At 35.3% G+C, this 23,987-nt stretch overlaps 3 protein-coding genes across 6 annotated transcripts; 1 reads left to right on the plus strand and 2 right to left on the minus strand.

Moving 5' to 3' along the window:
* Positions 1–790: 790 nt before the first annotated feature.
* On the plus strand, positions 791–1,767 carry LOC147475849 (uncharacterized). Its single transcript, XM_086583292.1, has one exon. It carries the CDS (start codon positions 1,079–1,081, stop codon positions 1,589–1,591), a length of 513 nt encoding a protein of 170 aa, XP_086439418.1. The 5' UTR covers positions 791–1,078; the 3' UTR covers positions 1,592–1,767.
* Positions 1,768–4,277: 2,510 nt separating this feature from the next.
* Positions 4,278–12,373, minus strand: LOC147475850 (secretory carrier-associated membrane protein 1-like). Of its 4 annotated transcripts, XM_086583287.1 has the most exons (12): positions 12,253–12,373; positions 12,068–12,169; positions 11,931–11,993; positions 11,824–11,857; positions 11,603–11,725; positions 9,502–9,564; positions 9,275–9,368; positions 8,857–8,902; positions 8,652–8,719; positions 7,852–7,900; positions 4,774–4,839; positions 4,278–4,638 (listed from the first exon to the last, which is right to left on the minus strand). In XM_086583287.1, the coding sequence occupies exons 1-12, from the start codon at positions 12,307–12,309 to the stop codon at positions 4,552–4,554; spliced, it is 852 nt and encodes a 283-aa protein (XP_086439413.1). In that variant the 5' UTR covers positions 12,310–12,373; the 3' UTR covers positions 4,278–4,551. The 4 variants fall into 4 exon arrangements, with proteins under 4 accessions (XP_086439413.1, XP_086439414.1, XP_086439416.1 ...); XM_086583288.1 differs by lacking the exon at positions 11,603–11,725; XM_086583290.1 differs by lacking the exons at positions 4,278–4,638; positions 4,774–4,839 and adding an exon at positions 6,561–6,593.
* A 2,323-nt stretch (positions 12,374–14,696) lies between these two features.
* On the minus strand, positions 14,697–22,668 carry LOC147475851 (lysine ketoglutarate reductase trans-splicing-like protein (DUF707)). The gene is made up of 16 exons (XM_086582337.1): positions 22,438–22,668; positions 21,879–21,972; positions 21,632–21,739; positions 21,422–21,457; positions 21,153–21,263; positions 20,363–20,446; positions 20,175–20,293; positions 19,919–20,020; positions 19,248–19,364; positions 19,049–19,114; positions 18,756–18,822; positions 17,996–18,049; positions 17,471–17,560; positions 15,950–15,985; positions 15,796–15,837; positions 14,697–14,981 (listed from the first exon to the last, which is right to left on the minus strand). The coding sequence occupies exons 2-16, from the start codon at positions 21,936–21,938 to the stop codon at positions 14,859–14,861; spliced, it is 1,215 nt and encodes a 404-aa protein (XP_086438463.1). The 5' UTR covers positions 21,939–21,972; positions 22,438–22,668; the 3' UTR covers positions 14,697–14,858.
* Between the last annotated feature and the right edge of the window lie 1,319 nt (positions 22,669–23,987).

The raw sequence follows: 23,987 nt of genomic DNA on the forward strand, positions 1-23,987 counted from the left end.
TTCACTACACCATTTGGACCAAACAACAATGGATTAGGACTTGTTTCTGTTAGGCCCGTCCCTAAATTGTGAAGAAAACTGCTAGACTTTTAGCCTAATTTTGAGACTGGCCAAATAGGAACGGTCATGCCCAAATGGTTTAGTGATATGCTAAAAGCCTAAAACACTTTTTGTATTTCATCGCCAAAGAGCCGTTCCTGAATCCTATCAATGTGAACAAGGGCTTTAACGGTTAAACCATTCTATGAGATCTACTCTCATATTTCAGTGTGGGTCATTGATTGACCGTCCTACCTGAACAGATAAATGGATGCAACCATCAAATTGATGGTAAACCTTTGAGTAAAGAGATGCATATAAGTATAACCATCATAAATGTATGTTTTGACCATGAAAGAGAGAACAAGCAGAGTAGTTTAATGTCTACACAGCCGAGCAGATTAACTCTCAGATCAGAAGATCTCCGTGTACGCGTCAAATGGCGGTGTGAGTATGCAATATATCAATTCCCATCGATCTCTACGTACACCTGAAGTAGAGCATGCAGTATATCAATTCCAAAAGCTGTACGTACACTATTTTCCGTGTAAAATATCCTTCTATTCGCGCAAATACAAAAGCTAAAGTATTTTAACCTTAAAACAGCAAAGCAAATGTTGTAACGTACAACATGCATCCAAACGACAATTGCACATGCAGAACTGATTGAGTGATTGGTAACAGGATTACATGACTAAAGTGAGGTTTATACCATCATAAAGTGATCGCACTTCAACTACTCAAAAGAGTCAAATTAAAGCTCCTTTCATTTAGAGAAACTAGGCCATGGTTGTATACTTGTATTATATTGCAAAACTAAATAGAACATTGCACCATGTACCCATAAGTACATAATAGGGTAGACTTAGCACCCAATTAAATGCGTTCAACCTACTCATGCCAAGTCGGCATTCTCAACTGTCATCTAACTCAACTCTTCCTTAAATGATTTACCTCCTTTTCCTCCCACAGCCCCACACCCCACACCCCACTACATATACACACTTCCACCTCTTCTCACCTCTCCTTATTCACAAACATGAAGTCCATCTACTCTTTTCTCATAGCAATCTTGCTTCTCACCACCATCACTCTCTCCACTTCAGCTCGTCCAGACACCAGCCAACCTTCCAAAGCTGTCCCAAAACCCACCAAAAACAAAGGCAACAACAATAACAAAGGTGGCAGTGGTGGTAATGATGGAGGACTAGGTGGTTTTTTGGGACCAGGAGGTGGCTTTGGAATACCAGGAATGCCAGATATACCAGGAGTACCAGGTAATGGTTTTGGTGGTTATGGTGGGGGTTATGGTGGTGGTTATGGTGGGGGTTATGGTGGGGGTTATGGAACACCAAGTGGTGGTCGCTCCAAGAATGGGATTGTTAGGCCTACAGTGGTTTGTAACGAAAGGGGACCATGTTACAAGAAGAAGCTCATTTGTCCTGCTAAATGCTTCACTTCTTATAGCAGATCTGGTAAGAATTATGGTGGAGGTGGTGGCGGTGGTGGCTGCACCATGGATTGCACAAAGAAGTGTATTGCTTATTGTTAGATTTATAAGCATGTATATATAATTAGTTTTCTGGTTGCTCCTTATTAAACCGGTTAACGCAGGTATGTATATGGTATTCTGCTGATATTGCAGTTTTATGAACTTCGACAGTTCATTTTTCTTTTTGGTCTATTATATTTTATATAAATAAAATTATAAATGAGTATTTAGCATGATATATGTGTACAGTGAAGTGCTTCCTTGCTTTAGCCTAAACAGGTACTTGATGCTTATGTTGTACTGTTTGAACTTACAAAACTGTAACTAAAGCACTGATGAATTATAACCATTTGAGCAATGTAACTGAAAGAGGAAAACAGGTCAAAACCACGTTCATTAATCATTAATGCAACTCGTGTCAAATGAGTCTCTTGGTGTATACTTTTGGGCTTTTGGCATATATCTCTGAAGGATTGAAAATGACTCAAGAAATAGGACAAGAAAATGAAGCACAATATTGTGTGTGTGTGTGAGAGAGTTCCGAATGAAATAGTTGCTTGCAAGTAAATCATGGATAGTATTTTATTTATCCTCTTCTATTACAGGACACTGTTCAATTTGAAGCTACCCCAAACTTATTATGTCCCTTTAGAGCAGCAGCATGATCCCCAAACTTCAACACCAGGTAGGTGGTTTTTGAGTGCTGAATATGTTGAATCCTCAATCAGCTTTCTTATAGCAACCAGCACTAGAAGTTGAGCAGAAACTTCTGCTTAATCACACTAAGGGTTAACACCCCCGACCGTGTTTCTTTTTCAGTGTATTGGGGTGGAGACCCTAATTTCCCATCTAGTAGGGGAGGGGGGAATGGGAATCCTAATTGGCTCATCTAGGGGGTAATACTAGTTAACCCTAACACTAAATGCATTTGGTATTACCAGATTCAGCTCACAAACAAGGTTTTCAGCCAAAGACTTTCCAACTAGCAATCAGAGCCAGCACTTGAAACAAACATCTCTACATATGTAGCTACCCGTATTCTGTATATCCTTTCGATAATCTTAACTCAATAGCTACCCTTATTGAGTTGGATTCAATCGTGATGTTCTTTAACTCTTAGAATGTGCAATCATATCAGTTGCAGCACTGAAATGCTGTAGCAGGAGGTGGTCCATCACTGCATCGTACTAGGCCTTCATACTTTCATAGTCAGTCCTGTTCATTTTTGGGCTACATCAGCATAGTTAAGGTGTTTAACTTGATGATTACTGGTCAGGTGGCTCTCAACAAACAACTCCGTTGTTGTATTTCTGAGAAGTGAACTGTGACATTCAATTATTCATAGTGCTACTGATTCTCCTGCTGTCTATTATTATTATCTTTCTTTTGCATTTGTCTGAAGTTGTAGTTCTCTTCTAACTTATCCAATCTTTAAGGCCTTATTGAACATGGCCACATTATGTGTTCTTCATTTCTAACCTTCTGCTCGAATCCCATGTTGTTAAAAGACGGAAGTCCAATTTAAGATTTTTTTTCTGCCTTCTATTATGCAGTCCAACAGACAATAGCCCAAAAGTTGGGACTCTTACAGCCTAGTAGCCTACCCATTCATATTCTGCAACCATAGGGCAGGTTGCCATTAACGATGAATCTGTGTACTGCCCAGTGCCCACAGCTAGATACTTCGAGAAAATGGCTATCCTTGTGACCTTGTCTATTGCAATGGCATAAACTACAAGAAATCATTTAATATAAGATATTAGATTTTAATGAAATGATTCTATTCATCTCACGCTACTCAGCTGCTAGATCCTGTGTCCCTGCTTCTAACTACACAAGTTTAATTTGTCAATATGAGCTCAACAAATGAGTGCCATCAAGAGCAGGATAATATTTTCAAAGGGGTGATTCGTACGGTATATAGAGCGCCACATTAACTATGGGGTTCAAATCAATTGACTCTGACATCTGAATCAAGTATACATGGGACGTCAACGCCCTGTTGTAACCAGTGTTGTTCACCCACATGATCACACACACCCAGTCCTTCACCTGTCTAAACCAACTCAATACAAAGGTGACTATGACGTCTTCCAATTCCTGTTTACACCAAGATTGTCAAAGCGTATAATTGAAGATAAGAAATTTCTTTTCTCTACTCTGCAATTGTTTATCCTCGAAATCAATCAACGCCATACTGCTTCTTGAATGCCTCATTAGGAAATGTGCAATACGTAGTTTCTGTAAGTAGGCAAGGTGAAAAATCAAGGTCTTCAGATAATTTCTTATAGTGTAGTCATTCAAATCCCACTGGAAGACAGATCATCTTACATACAAATCGACTACCTTCACCTTTTTCAAATTAATAATGACGAGAAAAAATTTCCTTGGAACTTGAAGAAAATAAAAAGAGAAGAAAAAAACGAAGGCCAACGGAACAATAGCAGAATGGTATAGTACACAATGCACACCAGGCAAAAGAAAAGTGCCTAGATCCTGTCGAACGACAGAGCACACAGTAAACCGAAGTTAATTATTTCCAAATGTTTCTCTCCAAATATCTTGCAGTTCTGCATATACAAAAATACTGAAAAATTGAAACGTCCTTTTCTTCCCATGGTAAGAGCCTGCAAGAAACTAGAAAATCTGACTGTTGAATCATCCTTCTGCAGTTGTAATAAAAAACCATCTTTACCCCATTAATATTGCGAGACAAATGAAGTGTATTATTTTGTAAAAAAACTCATTTCAAAAAATCTCAATAAAATCGTATTTCAAGCAAACCAGTATAATGAGTCATGACTGTAGCGTGTTTCTAACTTCCTTTTAAACTTCTGATTTGTCCATAGTACACTATGAAACAGCAACATCACGATGAACGAAATAATAAATCATGTAAGCTATGTAACACGTGTGACAGAAACCTCGGCTGAGGCAAGATAGTTCTATATGTCTTCTCTGATGAAAAGAAGACATCTTCAATCCATCTATATGCTGGTCTTGTATGTTGTCATATGACATTATATTGCTGCCCTCATAGCTCCTCTTGTTGCATCCTGTCTCATCTCTGCAGCTTTACCACTACCTCTGAAATACATGTATACTTGCTGCAAACCCAAAAACCCATCGACACATTGAACCATTAAAAAATAATAGACTAAATCTTAAACAAGGAAAGGGAAATAAAAATAATATAAACATATAGAAATCGACATGCACAGGCACGAAAATAGATCGCATACCTGAATAACCCAGATGCTGATCACTGATTCTAGACAGAACAATCCAAATCCAATCAAATAGAAAATCTGATAGAAAAAATTATCAGTGAAAATGGTCTGGGCATGTCCCACAATAACAAAATACATGGAAAAGTTCCAAAAATAAACCTACGCTGAGGTGATGACTGTTGCCTTCCGAACAATTGGTCCAAGTATTTCAAAACTCTCCTTTTTCAAGGACAATTTTCCATAACTTAGGACCAGATATCCTGGTGCCTAACCTTACAATTTCTTCTAGAAAGATTATCCTTTAACTAAGCCAATGCTTTTCTCTACGATTCCATTCTATCTCTGCCCTTCTTTCATGTTCTTGCTAGGACAGATATTAGAAGGGCGGGCACCTGAACCTAACGGTAGGTACAGATCAAAATCTGCATATCAAATCCTCAAGACCCTAGGGCTAAAGTTATTTGGTCTAGCTTAGTATAGGGTAAGTTGGTTATCTCTAAGTATTCACCTCCTGGCAACTGTTCTTAGGGAGCCACCTACTCAGGATAGTATATTCCAAAGGAGGGTACTTCAGAGTTCAGATATCTAACTGTTGTAGACTATTCAGATAAAATGTATAAATTTTTAATCCTGCATTTTCAACATGTCTAAAGGGAGACAAATAGTGTTGCGGAGAACTTGCTAGTCTTGCTATGGAACAGGAATGGAACTATTTTGTACCTCCTATTTTGTACTTCATCACAGCTTAGTATGAACTCAAGCATATGGGAATTTAAAATGCAAACAAGTAATGTCCACGAAGCATTTTTTTTTCATGTGATCTTCACCTTTTGAGATAATGACTTGTACATATATTGTTTTGCAGAGACTTTTAGTCTTCAGTTCATATATTGTTATGGTGTGAGAGAGAGATCCTAGAGTGTGTAATCCAGTTTTTAAAGATCAATTGCAAGGGATTTAAGGTGATGTTAATGTCAATTCTTATTTTTTTTATACTACATTTTCAGTACGTACTACCATTGAGGGGTAGGTTTCCACCCAATGGATGAAGGTGAAAACTCCCCATGGTTTATTAATCTTTTGTATTCTTTTGTAGTTTTCTCCAATCTATGAGCATGTAAAGAAATCCGATAAAACCTTTCTTATAAATGGAGGGAAGAAATAATTTATATTTGCATGAGTACTATCACTACTCGTTTTGGTATTTCTCATTGTTGATCAGCCAAATTTTCCTACGTATTTTATGCTTTGGATCTATAAGGTATAATAAGAGTTCCTAGTTCCTACTATTTATTGTGCTTCTTTTATAAGAGGACAATAAATGCTTATGAGTTTTTATTAGATGCTAGAGAGGGTGAAGGATTGGCTTTTAATTATGATCAAATTAAGAGGTTGTTGTTTTAGCTATATATTCCATTAATCTTAGACTAGTGCCGTAGAATGTGATGTAGGTTTCCCAATGAGGACAATAACAAATGGCACATATTTCCTTTGATCCTTTGAATTTAAACATCAATCATGCTACTGTATTAGTTAGTTCATTATTACTTCTTCGCATTGCTTTTAGATTAGATATAAAAAACCAATCAATGATTTTGAATAAACTAGTTCGCTTATGGTGTTTCTTATTTCTTTTTGTCCATTTTTTATTTCAAGTTCGAGATTCAACATTCTTCCTGCTACTATTCTATTTAAATTATTTGCAGGTTTGGAGTAATTGTTGATTGCAGATTTAGGACGACTAAAGAATTATAATTTCAACAAATTAGATCTAATCAAGAATCATGATTCTTTAGTCGTCTTCAATTTGCAATTCACAATGAATCCCAAACCTGCAAACAAATAAAACAGAATATTAACAAGAAAAATGTTGAACAACTAACTTAAAGTAAGAAATCGGCAAAAAGAAATAAGAAATACCATTAACATACTAAATTCATAGAAACAACTGACTGGATTTTTTAATTTTTGTTAATCTAAACTAGAACTATTTACTTGCAAAGAAATAATGAACTAACACGATTGATATTTAAGATCAAATAGTCAGAGGAAACCCCTAGGAAAGTTACTAACTCTCCAGGATAAAATGGATTCCGTTTATTAATCTATTCTAGTATTCTTATTATCTACATCAAATTCTACAATGTTAGTCTTAAATTGATGCTTCAAATAGGGAGTAAACAGTAGTCCATTATCTAGCATTTAATATAGAATTTGTACGTATTCCATTTCCACTACTAAAGGAAGCACAATAAATCACGGGAAACCTGTTTTTTATACTTGACAATTAAATCCAAGTATATATTATTAATAATGACAGATACCAAACAAATAGTGATAGAACTAATGCAAATATAACATAATTCCATCCATAATAAAATAGATATCCTTAAAAATCTTTGTATGTCAATGGATTGGAGATAATCACGAGAGACATGAAGAAAATTATAATTCATGGGTAGGTTTCACTTTCCAAATAAGGGGTTGAAGCCTACCCCTCCATATTATAGACTCATGTAGACAACCACAGTCTATAGCACTCTCGCTCAAAAACAATATATGAACTGAATATAAATGAGCAACTGTGCTTTTGGCTCTCACAACAGCCAAAATATCATTGTTGGCTTCATAAACCCTCCTTAATATATTAATCCATCAGGAGATCCTTGAGACAATGTAAATCATTACCTACTCCACCTGGCATTGAACTTATAGAGTAACCACCATCACAAGTCTTATATAATTATATTTATAGATGTTTTGGCCAATAATACTTGACATTGAGTAGGTAATGATTGGTTCTTAGTTCTTACAATTTGAATTAAATAAAAAATGATAATAAAAATAAAAGAACAAAATAAAACAATAATAATAATAACACCTAAGTAAGAAAAACAAACAACTAAGGCAAACAGGAATAAAGCGATGTTTGAAGTTAGACACTAATATGCTTTGCACTATAGTACATCAGATAGAGTTGGCATTCTGTATAGATTCTTGCAAGTTACTGATGGTTATGCCACGACAAAAAAGCATAATGATGATCCCTGAAACTGAGAAACAAACAAACTGGGAGAAAGTGAAACTTACCCCAACCAAAGCATTGCCACTGAGCACATCTATTGCAGGAAGTATACCTCTGTTCCAGAAGATTAGAAAAAATATCCCCATTAATACTAATACCGGGAAATTAGCACGACTTCACGAAATATTTAGGCTTTTTTAATATAAAACAAAACATAACCATAGTTCCTACACTGCTTTTGAGAAGTATCGATAATCCAAAATATTGTTGAAAATCAGTAAAAGTTCCAGCTTTTCAGCACTTCCAAAGTTCCAAATATCAACCCATTCGAGAGTTTTAAACTGTGTAAGAGTATCTCCCATGGTCATGATATTTCGCCAAATATAACTTTCAAAATCAACTTGGTCTGATGATTTGAACATATCTTAAGAATTTTCGTGGATGCAGCAAGTGGTAGGACATGTGAAAAGTGACTTGTGTGCTGTACAAGAAATTTGGAAAATACGAAAAAACACATATACCATTCTCGTCGAAAATATTTTAATATTTATTTATAAGAATTTTTTACCCTTTATAGAGTTCCAAACGGTTTTTTTTTTTTTCTATTTTTATTTTGGATACGTTGGCATTGAGGAAGGAGAAGACGAGTGTACAGAGATAGATCTGTTTCCACTTCTTCTTTCATCCATATTCTCCAACGCTCTAAGTTAGCCTATTCTAAATGGAGCCACTTTATCACCCCCCGCTGTGAAGTATATCTAGCATAAAAATAAATAAAAATATAAAGTAGGACCTATCAAACACAAAGTTAAACACGTACAAACTCATATCTTGACTGTCATTTAGCTTTATAGAAGAAACTTACGTCAGAGATTTCCCTTTAAAAATAATAGGTGGAGCTACAGCAGCAAAGATGCAAAAGCCAATATGAAGCTGAGGCCAAAAGAAAAAAAAATGTGAGACGATCCTCAATACAGAGAACTACTCAATGATCAAAAGGAATAGGAATTCAACACAATGCATAGATGACTTAAATACTTATAAGTGTAATAATAACAAAATAACCTTACCAAGTAAAACAGGAAAAACCACCCAAACTTCAAGGCACTATCTGTCCTGGAAAAAAGGAAGGGCAAGTTGTGTGTGAATCTAATGTGGGTACTAGAAAAGTAGAAAATAAAAAAAAAAGTTAAAATTTATTAGATTCAAAAATTCTGCTTTTGAGTGGCCTTCAGGTTTAAAAAGTCCAGGCATCCAGCATAGAACACAACCCTGCAGCTCAAGAGTAACCGAATTTGCATTAAGGAAGCTGCTCTCTCTCTCTCATTCCCAGCATCCTACCTTTTCTAAAACGCCTTCTGAGCAAAAACTTTGGTTCAACCAAAAGTTCAAACACATATAAAAGTAGCTTTTGTGTCTAACTATTTTAAAACAAGCCATTCAAAGTTTTTAAGCCTCAAACGAAAAGATTATCAGTGAAAATAATACCTCATGGCACGATAGAGAGGACGATACCATAAAACATAGCCTCCTGGAACTCCAGAGATGAAGTAAATTATAGCCAGAAACCAGATTGTTACACCTACAAAATTACCATGTAGAATCAGAATTGCAAGTTATCCAAATAAGATGGAGTCCATTTGGCATAAAGCAATACAGCAAAGAAGTCTATGGATAAGGAAGACGCAAATATTCTGTTTTAACTTCCAAACTACCTTCTCCCTTAATCCATGCTGTGGTAACTGCTATGATATTCCAAAGAAGACAAACTACCAATCCTGCACATAATCAAGATCCTGTCACTTTTGTTTGTCAACTCAATCATCACTTTTTACAAATACAAGTGTCTAAAAAGGTTTATTGTTAGGTAGCCAAATAACAATCTCAAGGAAAATCAAACTATCAAGTATCCAAAAGGCAAAAATTGTATGTAATTAGAGTTCAAAAGGACAAATATTATCAAAAATCACAATCAAGGCACATGCTGTGACTACCACACATGTATTAAGAACTTGAAGGACTCTCTTCCATTGTTTGCGTGATTGGAACTTTTCAATTGTATCTAAAGCTGAAACAATTGGTAGCATTAATAGTTTTGATGAGGATGATCTTAGATTTGAAAAACCAGACTGATTATATAAGTACTAGTGCTAAAGCCTTGGTACAAAGTACAGACAAACCAGAGAGATATGGCTGGACAGTACAGACAGAATAAAGGAAAACACTTTTCAATGACAAAATGCTGCAACTAATAAACAGGAAAGAATAGACTGTCTTTTGCAGATATCAATCTGGCATCCCAATTACAAAAACTACCTGTTAAACAGTTGTGAATTCCCAAGCTCAAAATAAAAACACAAAAAGGCAAACAGAACGGAGAAAAATACCATGTTCTGATTTCGGAAGGGTAGAGTACTACCAAAGAATAAACGAATAAAATAATAACAGTAAAATAAATGTATCTGCACAAATAAAATATACAGCATTGATCTCTAGCAAGTCCTATTTAAATAATCGACAAGCAGCAAGTTATTATACGTTCAAAGAGCTGCAAACCTAAAACCTATGCAGTTAAAGGCACAGGTGCTAAGAAGATATGCGGTCAAAGACAAGGCCTAGGCGGTGCTTTTCTTTGCAAACTGCCTCGCCTTGTCATGGAATGCCTCACATACCTTGCCTTATGCTATAATGCTTTTTTTTTCCAGTAAAAGTTAAAACCTCTTTGAAAATGAGAAAAAAACACAAAACCTCATTATGTTCATAAGAATTTAATAAATTATTATAGGAGATTTTTTTTTTCGAGTTTATAGAACATAGGACCATAACTAGTAAATCCATGGACGGCAAGAATTCAATGCGGAAATTATTCGTCTAAAATTTGAAAGTCTGAATGATGCAGGAGCATGGAAGAATACTTAATTACTATTCTAATAAAATTACTAATAGGTTAATAGAGTTTCCTAATTGTTTTAGAACTAGGTTAATTAGTAATGTTCTATTTTGGAGTCGAACTAGAATTAAGAACAAGGTTTATTATATAAAGGCATCTAGGCCTTCATTGTTAGGTTGGTTTTTATTGAATATTGATTCTAAGAAAATTGTCCTTCTTTGAGTTTCCTAATTGTTTTAGAACTAGGTTAGTTAGTAATGTTCTATTAAGAACAAAGTTTATTATATAAAGGCATTTAGGCCTTCTTATGGAATATTGATTCTAAGAAAATTGTTCTTCCTGTCGAAGGTTTAGTTTTTCTTTCATTAAAATTAATTGATGTTTATCGATTATTGAAGCTTCCACCAACAAGTTACATCAAATTGGTATCAATTGTAATCACTATAGATAATTACATCACTGGATAATAATTTGTTTAAAATTTGGTCCAAAACAACGAAAAAACGTTAAAACCTTCCGTTTCGAAGGTTTAGCGTACTTTTTATAATCTGTTTTTGTTCATTTAAAAATATGGACTTTATTATTCGTCAATCAAAAGTCTGTACAATAGAATTCACATATTAACCCTTAGGTTCAAAGCATTCCCTGTATTATTCGTATTATACGAAAAAGCGTATACACATTGTATAATAGCTATGCATAGGACCCCCTGAACAACACTGTAGCTTAGCGCCTCAGCGTTTGTAGATAGTTCACCGCCTCGCTCTGCATAATGCCTTTGATAGCATAGCAAAGAAGGCGCTGAAGGGTGATGGACTTTGACTGCGGAAATTTGGTTACAGTGCCTCCAATATATTATCAGAAGCTAAATGTATGAGCAAATAAAGATTTCCAATGTAAGAAGAAGAATCAAATAATAAACATACCTAACCAAGTGGTAAAAGCAACATACTGCATCTTCTGTAAATGGATTGGTATTTCGTTTGCAATGTCGTGATGAATTATAGGGAAAAATGGTGGCCAATTTTTATCTTCAATGACAATTCCAGCTGGCAAAAAAAAATATATATATATATATATATATAGTCAGTCAATTATGAGCATAAGCTACAAGTAAAAAACATATTGTTGTTTGATATGGAAATACCTCGTGCTACAGCATCTTCCCTCCTCTTGAGTTCCTGAAAGAAGAGATAAATTTATAGGCAAAGGCAAAAAAGACAATGAGAAGAAAATGAAAAGTTAATATAATACCTGCTCTCTTTTCTTCAATTGAGCCTCCTTGAAATGGAGTTCCTTCTCCTTGTTTTTGATATCCTAATAATAAAGGAAAAGATGATGAGTTGGGAGTTAATAAAAAGGGAAATAAAATAAAATAAAATAATGTTGACCTTGGAAGAATCAAGAGGAATATCAACAGTTGCAGCACGATCATAGTTGTTATAGCCTGCAGGTTCAGGAGGGAGAGGTGAAAGCCTTGAGTTTCCAGGATTCTAAAAAAACAATCAAACCAAAATTATGTTTAACTCGAACAAGAAAGAGTACGTCGAGTAAAAATGAAAATGAAGATGGGTACCGCGAATGGGTTCACTTCTTCTTCGTCGAATGGGTTTCTGTCGTAACGACCAGCCATTCTGACGATCTGCTTTCTTGGAGAGAGAGAGAGAGAGAGAAATGAAAGAGAGAAAATATTTAGAAAAATATGTTGCTCGAATAGACGACTTTGACCTTTCAAATTAATCGGTTAGCCCAACCCAACAACACGGGCCCAGCCCATTGTTTAGCCCGATGCACTAGTGTTTTTTTTTTAACAACTATGTTTATGTAAGGTGGTCATTATTGTCAAAGAGAAGCATTATATTGCTTGACGCAACTAAAAGCACTTCTTCCAGAAGTAATTGATCGTCCAATAATTCTTTGCCGGTGGAGTTAAAGATAAAACTTTAAAATTGTTGTTGTATACAAAATGTGAGATCTCGTTAGGAACTTGTTTTTCAGTCTTGGAAAAAGGTTTACTATTGACATGCTCACTCTGCCTTGTTTTTTTTTTTTTTTTTTTTTGATAATCAAAATCTGTTTTATTAATATCAACAAGGGATTACATACGCATTGTCATGCTCTAGGCTTTGTTTCAGCCATATTGGAACTATCTAACAGGGAATACTAGGAAAAATAAATTGATAGTCCACTTTGCTGTTTAGTGGGATGAGTGTCCAGTTTTTGTAATGTGGATTTGTAGAAGCTTAAGGCCACTTCTGGGTACATAAGTAATATCTACAGAACAAAAAAGTTCAAAATTTTTTGCTGCATCCGAAAGTATCATTTGTGCTGTCCAAAAAAGATTTGATGGTTTGTTTCCCAGAAAATCAACTGCAGCTTTCGCATCCAACTCCACATGAAGCTTTATGGAGTGGTTGTTTGCGCACCAAGTGAGGGCTTTGAGAAGTCTTTTACATTCCGACTCTTCTGCATTGGAAGACCAGCTTCTCCTTGTTTCCCCACCAATTTGCCTTTGTCATCTCTCAACACATACCCATAACCTTCTTGTTTATTTGTTTTAAGAAAACTAGCATTTACATTCAACTTAAGATGTTCAGAGAAGGTGGAAACCAATTAACAGGGAGAGACAAAAGCAGATTGTTAACCTTGGTTGAGACTCTCAATAAGCTTATTTGTTTAGAATTTTAATTTGAAGAGAGTTACTGATCTCATTTAAAATATGCTTGCCAATCAAACTCTCAATAAACTTATTTGTTTCGAATTTTAATTTGGGGAGACGCAAGAACGAGGGAATGTTTGAGGTCATCGCTACTCGTTTACTAGAAGACATAATCTTTTTTGATGGTTTGTTGGACTTAGATTACTATGAAAAAAATATGTCTAAGTTATATTAACTTTTCCTATATACAGTCCAAGCAAGTGGGATCTCGTCAGGAACTTGTTTATGTAAGGTAATTAGTGTTGTCAAAGATTATACTTGGTGTAGATTACTATGAAAAAATATGTAAAGTTGTTCTAACTTTTAGTATATGACTTAGACATGGACGATACAACATTTCGAGGTGATTTACTTTAGCTTATTTCTGAAGGAGAGCTCCCCCCACACAACGAATTTTCCATTGAAATGTAGGAAACCAATTTTTTATTTAGACCACTAGACCTTCTTGCAAAAGAATATACACACGCTTAATCTCTCTCTCTCCAGATGGAATAGACGACTCTAACCTTTCAAAAAGAAAGAAAGGTCACATAATCCGTCCTAGTTTTACACTTTTACAACCCATTGAATTTTCGAATTTCACTATTAGTATCTGAGTATATGTAAGTATGTAACCCTAGATCAGGCACCTTCCTTATGTTATTACTTATTAGCATGCATTTTTTGCATCAAATACACTTTTGTATCAAGTATCTATATCTTAAATCATAGGTAGCTCTGCCCCAATCTTTCCAGTTCCTCATCTTTTCCCACGGGAATTATACCAATAACACAACTTGAAAGATTAGCAAGATTGTCTTTTATCATGAGCACCTAACTACCTGAGTACCTGCCTTTTATCATGATGACTTTTGAGGCATCGGTGAGGACTAGTCAATCTTCCTCAATTGGCTTTTAAAAGGAATAAATAATATTTTGACTTGCAAGAAAAGTTATGTTGTCCGACCAGCAGATTGCAATGCGAAAAATTTTGACCTTACTCTTTTTGCCACCTAAACAAAAACCTTTTCTCTGCGCTGTATAGCCAAGTCTCCTTTTAAGTCCAGTTTCTTATCATCAGCCCTTAATGAACTCTTATACTGTAGAATGTTTTATCACTAAAAAGAACGCCCAAGAGATTAGTGATGTAGCTCACTCTGATCAAATTCTTGGAAAGCCTATTTTAATAACAAATGTATTGATTTCTTTCAGACAATCAGTTCATTTCTCTACCTCTAATGTTTGGTATGAACTTTCCCCTGGGAATACGTTGCAGTTCCATAAACAATAATCTGGAACCTGGTCGAGTAATTACCCTCACCTGCCCACTCAAAATGTTTTTCCAATATAAAAAAGATGGTGGTTGAACTGCTACAAATTATAAACAATGAATTGAATTGGATATGAAGAACCTTACAATCCTAAGTAAACTAATACACAGGTGGAAAAAGACTAAAAAAGCAGTGGGAATAATTGGATGAATCTCAAAAGTATCGTGTTTGTGTTCGTGTTTGTCTGTAGGGATCAACCCAGTTTTTGTCTTCTTTAGCAGCCTTTTCCCACCGTTGTTTAAAGATTTGAAGCTCTGAAGTTGATTGCCTCCTTATCTGCAATATTAAACTCTGTAAGTAAAACCAAACGGAAAGGAAATAACCAACATGCATTCTCATGCGCTAGCTATTTGAAACACTAGTAGTGAAGATATACAAGCACGTTACAGAGACTCGAGTAAGAATACAATGCAATAGGAAGACTTGAATTTTAGTTACTATTACTAGACTGCAAGAGTGGGAACTCTTGTTGCATGCTTTTCTTACACTCACATAATTCACAATCAAAACCAGATGTTTTTAGAGAGGGAGAGGGAGAGAGAGTTGTAACACCCACTGGCTTGGGCTGTAAGCAACAACCTCCACACTAGATTTTTTTTTATCAAACAAAAATATATCAAGCAACCTTGCGTAAAATACGCAAACCACAATTCTTTTTAATTCACATGAACTCATATATTGAATTCAAAGGCATACAACAGAAAATTAGCCACATTACTTTTTAATTCAAAGGCTTCTTCACGTGACAACGAAAGTCAAAGGCATATAATAGAAAATTACCAGCACTACTGACACGATTCAAATAATTTGATTTATCCATAGTGGATCCGCAATGTGGATTAAAAAATATAAAAAGAAAAAAGAAAAGAAGAAGAAGAAACCTATGTTGATTTATACCAGTATGCACAAGCGAAAAATCGGCAACTATGTAAATCATTGAAGCACAGCCTACATTTCATATAGTTCTAAGAACATTGGCTATGATAGTAAATTACGAACGAGTAACATGACCAACAGAAATTTTTGGTGCATATATATAATTTCAGTCAGCAAGGGGAAATGGCTTTATTTACAGGCTCAGTGAGCTCACCTCAGACCTCACATCAACTGCTGCAGCACTCCGTCGCTGTACCTAAAGGGATACAATCAAAAGAAATACAACTTAGAAAAAAAATAATTTTTTACTTGCTTTGCAACGTCGAAATTGGAAACGACAAAATATATCATGATAATGTGAAATTTACCTGCATGGACTCTTCGTGGGAGTCGTCTTTATAAACCTGCACATAAACACAAGGCGTTAGTAGTTGCACTAGTGATAGGTTTAAAAAACTGCATCCTAACCTTGGACTTATTTTAAAATGCATGTGGTGTGAAAACAAACACAGAAAAGACACGAATATATCAGAAATTCAATCCATATTTCGAAAGATATCTTGGTGATGAAATTTAAAACGAACAACTATGGCATTAATAGAACAATTCTTCTGCCATACTTCCCAGTTCCCATAATAGATCACAGCACACAGATTTTATGTAGCTTCCATATGTCGAGAGATCAAATCTAGCTAATCAGTTTTTCCGGAGACCGGGGACAAAACAAATAATCAACCTTGAACGCCAGGCTTTTCACATATCGTTAAAACTGCTTTCACCAACACTTCAAGCACTGACAAGGACACAAATGTCAAGCTTGAGCGCACTTGCTAGTAACAAACTATAATACAGGTTCTGAAGTTTGCGAACTCGAAAGATGGGGTCAAGCAAATTGAGATATGTCGAGACAGAAATACCCCTTTTGGTTTAACATAATAATTATCATCTCAACTTTCTATAAATTAGTCATCTTTGATATAAATGTTTCTATGGACCAGTTACGGTAGACCAGTTTCAAAGACACGTGTCTCATACTACAAAGAGATTAAATCAATGCATCACATTGGGACAGCTTTTGCAGTGACAACACCATTTTCTGAAAATTTGTTAAGCACCCTGTCATTGATTTTAATAAGTTCCGCATTGGAACTTTAGGGGACCCTGTAAGACAATATGTACCTATGGAAGAAACACAAACATGTTTCCTGCCGTTTTTAGATGGGCCAGTCCTTACAAAGTATAGGCCAGGCCCTACAAAGTCAATTCATCTATTAATTTTAACATGAAAAGGTTAAGCTCCAAGTTTTTCAAAAGTTGATAATAGTGTAATAGAACTATTGAAGAAGATGAGATGTGACTTGTGAGCCAAAACCATAAATAAAGAAGCCGTAAAGTATAGCTGCTAGCCTAAATACATAAAAAAATTAAACAGTAAAAGACACGGCTTGAATTTGATAACCTCAAAAGAACTTACGAATATTTTACATACTGTATTACTCTAGAAACAGGCGTCTTTAAGAAATAACTGGATTACCTAACCATCATACCCACAAATCTAACAAAGGTTGGGAGGTTCAAAGCCCCAAAGGTGTCAAAGCTTAAATTGAATGAGTATAAACTTTTGGAAGATGGTTCCAGCAATTATGCTCACACCTAGAGTTCTCATGTCTTTGGCACTTCCATTGACTATTTGCCTCACCCCCAGTAACTCAAAAGTTATAATTTAGTAAAATCCTTCGTGACTTTGTTTATCAAATGCGGGATACCAAACATCCATTTCAGGTTAACTGTTAAAAATTGAATAACATTTTCCATTTTCTCAAAAACTAAGATGTAAATATAAGCAACCCATCACAATAAAATTGAAAATAAACTAAGAAGAAACTAACATGTCTTGCATTTGATCCCCCTAACGTTTGCACGCCTTGATGTACGATGAACTCAGCATCAATCACCCCAACCTTCATTGTTCGGTCACCCTGTAAATGCAACATATCATTAGTGTATGAGTATCTGCAAAAGTAACCAACCAAAAATATGTTTCTCTTTTGTACCTAGAGCAGTACCACGAAAACGGTACTAGTCAACAAAAGATAAAAGATGGTCAATATTTTATACATCTCTATCTCTCTAACAAATTAAATCGGTTTCGGAGTGGGGGGAAAGGCATCTTTATGAAGCCCTCTATTTCAAACTCTATATCGGAGTGGGGTGGAGTTTTCTCTGATGCTAGGTCAGAATGACAGTGAATGTACCTATCTACATAGCAGAATAGCTTCCTGTGAGTGGGATGCCATCCACCAAAATATCGGATAACGGAAAGAAGAGCTTGTAGCAAATTAAAAGTATGTACTTCAAAGACATCAAAATTCGGAATGTCTCAGACTCGAACAATGTATCTAGGTATATCTCACCTGAGCACAATAGCCAAGTTTCATGTCTAATCCCCATCCATGGACAAGATCATTCTGCAAAAATGTAAAGGCAAACATGGAGCAACTACATTAAGTTAAAAGACTAGACATATGGTTAATGACTTAGAAAGTTATGTTCGTTAGTGCTCAACAATTATTTTTCATCTACGACTTTTTCCAAATGGTAAAATGAATAGGCAAAAATAGTAAGTCTGGGAAACAATTGTGAAGAATGGGAAAGAGGACTCAACTAATGGAAGTTGAGAAAATTAACCAACACAATTAAGTACATAACAAAGATAATCTGATCTGTCAACAATGGTAATCTATTTTGGACCATGATTGAGAAAAACTCAAAAAAAAATCAATACTTCTGTTCTTGTTTTTCTCACCACTGGACTAACTTTGAAAGCAGGATGAATCTAAACATGATGAATCTAACCACTGTAGTCAATACTTTAAAAGTTAGTCCAGTGGTTAGATTCATCATGTTTCATAGGTCCTAAATTAGTAAAATTACCCATAGGAGGGGAATCATAGTTGTAATTACTTTAGCTGGAAGGTCAGTTAATGCAGCATTTCTTTTTCTTTCCTTTTCTTTTTTAATCTAATTTCCAGGTCTTCTTTCATAATTAGCTGCTACTCTCGACTCTTCTTCCTCTTATCAGAATCATTTGTAAATAGAAAACATACCTTAGTACAACCGAAAAGGGAAAATAAAAACTTGTGTTAGAATTGTGATTAGACCAAGGAAGTGTACCTGAATAAGATTCCAAGTACAACGCCAAGCAGATCTTGAAAATACTGGAGCCATTCCCTCTACCCATCTAAAATACAAATATACGGATGTGTCAAAGTAAAAACTTATGGTAACACAATATTTTGAGACATGTATTATGTATGTCTACGCGTATTCTTTTCCTAGTATTTGTGTTTCTTTGTCTTCATGTTGTTTGCGACTTGATGATTGTAAAAAGGAGAGAATTGATACCGAGAACACCTTACAAAGTTAAATTATCTCCAAGAACATCTAAATTCCAATATAATACATACCCAGTGCATGGTGGTCCCTTACTAGCATCAGAACACTTGACACTTCCTCGAGTTTCATAAATTCTTCTGCAAATGATAATTTGTACTAGAGGTAAGGAAGTCTTGAAAGGTTAGATACTAATCGTAACAAATAAATATACTCTAAATTGACGATAAGTAAAATTAACATCATTTTTTCTGCTAAAGAAGCCCAATTCACCTGTGGACCTTCTTTTTCCTTTTGCGGATTGTAATTCTGTGATGTACTTCCGACAAATCTGGGTCCAGAGCAGGTTGAGATATCTCCAGTCCTTCTGATTTCATAATTTTCAAGTATCTGTAAGAAAAACACTTAAAATGAACCAAAGCTACACTCGTATACTGTAGAAATGAGTTTCTCAAACATTTTAATTTATTTTATTTTTGACAAATTTCCAAACCAAGAAAGACGTTGAAATCCTTAAGCCCACCACACACAATTTTGAAGTCCAACTAAATAGTAAATTTAAAATTCAGCTTAAAAATGAAGAGTAATAATAAATAACTAATAAAGCCAGGTCCAGTTTTGCCTATTACAAAACCAATAGTACTGTGCTAGTTCTTCAGTAGCTAAATGGTAAAATGCCACCACAGCCCAAAGTTGGCCCTATGACGTTGATTCAATACAATATTTTGATATTTTCAGTCAAATTCAAGAAAGTTGCATGCAATAGTTCAATGTTTTTGAAAAAGGAGTGACTTTTGCTTCTGCATAGATCCCACACCGAGCAGGAAACACCCCTTCCTTAATTATTCCCAACTCCTCTGAGGAACTAAACCATGACAGAAAACTTTAAGATAAGAAAACGTCTCAATATCACATTGAAAATAGTCCAAACTCTTAATATGTACCTCCCTGGGTGGAAGTTCTCGACTCCCAGATCTTCATCCCATATAAATATGTAATCATAGATGGAGACTACATCAGGGTGAAGAAACCGCTTTGCAAACCACCTGGCAGAGAAACATAGCATGCAAAATCAGGGTTTACTGTTCTGTTAAGTTGTCCATTAATCAAAGTGGTTTGGGCATAACGCTAATTGCATAATGCCCTGAAGCTTTCATATTCGTCTCCCCAAGGAGTACTATGGATGAGTTGGAGTTTTACCATTTTGTTTGGTTATGAGCAACGATATGTATGGCCTTGTTACTCCAGTCAAGATCTTGCCACCCGTCCACATTGCAATCATAGTGGAATAGAATAACAGTGAAATTTTCTGAAAAGAACTGAAATTTCTGAGATTAGATGAATTTTTTTTTTGCTTTAAATATCCAGCATGCTGATAAAAGAAATACCTTCTGAACAATGGTGTCAACATTTTCCTTCTGTTTAATACCAGCTGAAATTGCTAGTAGATTTCGATGACTTTGACGTTCAACCTGAAACGCGAAGGTTGCACACAGCATCAACAAACATAGCGTAACCACCAGTGACCAGACTAAAATATCTCAGAGAAAATTGAATGTAGAAACAATATGGGAAATATAAGACTAATAAGAGCACCAACTGTAGACTGTAAAAATGTCTACCCCTGGTTACCAATACATAACTAAACAGTCCAGAGACTTCGAGGTGTCATTTGATGATTTCCATATGCAGCTCAAACTATTGGTCAATGTCGGAACCCAGAAAAAAAAAATGGGAAAAACAGGAAACCTTGAACTTGCATTATTCAGTGTGAGAAGACAATGAAATCTAGAAGGCTTAAAATAGCTTTCACAATCATCAAATAGGATCCCAGTATCTCCGGTCACTACTTACTCTTTATCTTCTCTATATTTAGGACTTCATTCTCAAATCCCTGTCTTCCACTTTTTCCCCGGTGAAGGTGGGAACCAAACCCAAGACCTTGGGCCCAACCTTCCAAAATTGACCAGTAGGTTACTACATAATATCTTTACATGCTAAAATCAAGTATCCATTAAACTTAAGGTACTTAGGGAGAGAGAGCGAGAGAGATCCCTCAGATGAAAAAAGACAATCCAGTCCAAAAGATAGTTTGAAACTATAGCTTTCATGATTATCAAAACAGATCCAAGTATCTCAAGCCAATACATAATAGATAACTTTCCAAAACACACTAACCTTTAAAGTTAAGCTACTTGTCAACCACAGAGGCCTCAATTCCAAATCTGATCTTGCTTGGACTATACCATGAGGTAAATATTTCAACTCTTCAGAAGCCTCATAAGTTTCCTAGATGAGACAAACAAATGACTTCGTCAGGATACAATGGTTTTCGTATAACACAATAGTACCACATTCACTTATGAAAGTAAAAGAAGAAAAATGATTCTCACTCTGTGTGTGTGCGTGTGTGGATGATGATAGAATAAAGAGTTAAAGACTGATACCTCTACTGTGTCGAAGGGGTGCAGGCTACCCTCCATCTGTCAATTTCAGGAGTCATTAGTAAAGGTTGAAGAAGAATAAAGAAGAGCCAATGTCTTCTGAATTCAGAAAATGAGCCAGGTAATGGGTAAAACAATGGTACTTCTGACTACTGTATAGATTTGAGAAATGTCAAATGTGAAAATCCTGAAGAAGTAAACTTAATCATATACCTTGGTTTGCTGATGCTGATAAGTAGTAGTTCTGTACACAACGAACAAAATAGCTGTACACACAATTCCCATAAACTGTAGCTGTCTCATCTTAGTCCCATTCGCTCCCTGCACTCCCTTTCTTTGGAATTAGAATCAAAGAATTCTCAAACTAAATCATAACTAATAAATGAATGAACCAATTCTATAACTTCCATACTTATGGAAGAGAATTGCTTAATATGGAAAAAAAAAATTAAAACCTTACCCCATCAGTTATGACATTTCTACTTCTTGACAGCCATTTCCATGACTTGGCTGACTTCATCGAATACTAGAATTTGTACCTAATCTCATAACATCTGAAAAAGACGGAAGTGACAGATATCAGAGAACAGTCCAAAGTTGCACCTAAATTTTCACATTAACTTAAAAAACGACTTTACTAATATACAAAAAAACCATTAAAAATACCAAAGCCTAGTTGAGCATATTACTACAGAAGAAAAAAATTGTCCAAAATTAAAAAATATATATATATAGTTTGTACAATTCAAACTTCATCTCATCATTGTATATACATTTGTTAACCACGTTTCCTCGAAAAGGGTACCCTCCTCACAACAATCTGGAGCAAATAACATATACCACAGGATTCCTCCCAACTCTTTCTACACACTATCCGATATTAGAACTGACACAGCAAACTACCTAGACTGTTGCCATGACCGTTGGCCCATTCAATTGAAGTAAATAGTTCAGCTGATCTATGATGATAAAAATTAATAATCTTTAATCAATCTTAAAAATTAATCATATATATTTACCTCACTGAGAATCCAAGATTCCGAAAGATAGAGCTAATTTTTATGTTCAACAAAGTGTTTGAAGAAATGGAAAAAGGAGAGAATCACGTTCCACTTTAGTGTGTGGAAAGAAAGAGAGATTGCCACGTTTTTTTTAGTTAAAACTGCTGCAACTAATATATATATATACGTACAGCATGCGCTTTCTTCTCACACCGACTACAGTTTCACATGTCGTCGTGGCTCTTGTTCATTTTCGATCACGTATTCTACATTTTTTTTAAAACAACTAACTAACTTCTATATTTATCTCTGCCACGCATTATTTTGTTACTACTAGATCCTTGGTCACTTGGAAAGTAATAATAGATTTCTTCTAAACACAAGCTATTTTTTTTTGGTTTATTGGGACTTTAATCTGGTTATTTTAAGCACAACGAAATAACGTTTTTTTTTAAGCTGAAAAGGTTGGGAAAATTAGTTCAACAAATCGAACACTGAAATAAGTAGTAGTGGGCAGGGGCAGATTAGATATTATTCCAATTCAAATACTTCGAATTGAAGCATTGAAATTGAGGTTTGGACAAATTCAACGACCGAGGAAAAAGAGACATAGTTGGTAGTAACCACTGAACTCTAGTATGAAAAACTATGCGTTGGTTGAATCATCTATAATCTTTTAGGTTTAATTAATCAATAATATATGACCCTACAAGCATTAAGACAACAGTAAAGTGAGATTTCTAGCAGGTAGACCTGGGCCACGTGTAACCCATGAAATATTCTTGCTAATAACTTGGCACATCAAAATATGTCAAATATCCCACCCAAAAAGTGAGCCATTTACGTCCAAAATGAGGTAGTTGGTAATGGGTTTAGGTCATAATTTGCAAGTGGTTAATTAACACGTACGTTAATATTTAAACAATTTTAGATATTCATTCTGATACGTGCATGTGCAATGCAATTGTTAATTGAGCTACACAATAACGAGGAATGCTAGCCGGTAATAAGGTAATGGAACAATATATGTCGACACTTCTCTTCTGTCCTCAACCAAGATTTTTAACTCAGTCATCAAATAATCCACAAAAACCCTCGACACCTGATCATGTTGAATTGTTTGCCCTTTTATATTCAAAGAGAGTTTTCATTGATTTGTAACTTATATGCATCCTCTCTTATGGAGACTCGATCAACTTATGCCCAAGTCCCAAGCTAGGGGCGGGCTTTTGTAGTTTGGAAATGGCCTTGCGCTGTCAATTAAAATTTGCAGGAAGCTTCAAAGCAATACTTGCAGTCCAGAAGACGAAGAAACCAAATAAAGCACTAGGGCTCAAAGAAGCTCTAAGACATGGCTAGCTTAAAGCATTCCGTTCTTGCTTTATTTGTTGGAAGTGGCTATCAAGGCCCAAGGGTCTTGTCTATGTTGTTTCTCAGAAAACGATGAGCTGTGCTCATCGAGTAGAACTTAACCGTAAAGTGATATGTAAGATCAAAGTTTAAGTTTGTTACTATAGTACGCTATGTGTAAGACTCTAGATCGAGTCCAATAGTAGTTATGTGGCAGC

The sequence above is a fragment of the Coptis chinensis genome, chromosome 9, assembly GCF_015680905.1.
Source record: "Coptis chinensis isolate HL-2020 chromosome 9, ASM1568090v1, whole genome shotgun sequence".
Lineage (NCBI taxonomy): Eukaryota > Viridiplantae > Streptophyta > Magnoliopsida > Ranunculales > Ranunculaceae > Coptis > Coptis chinensis.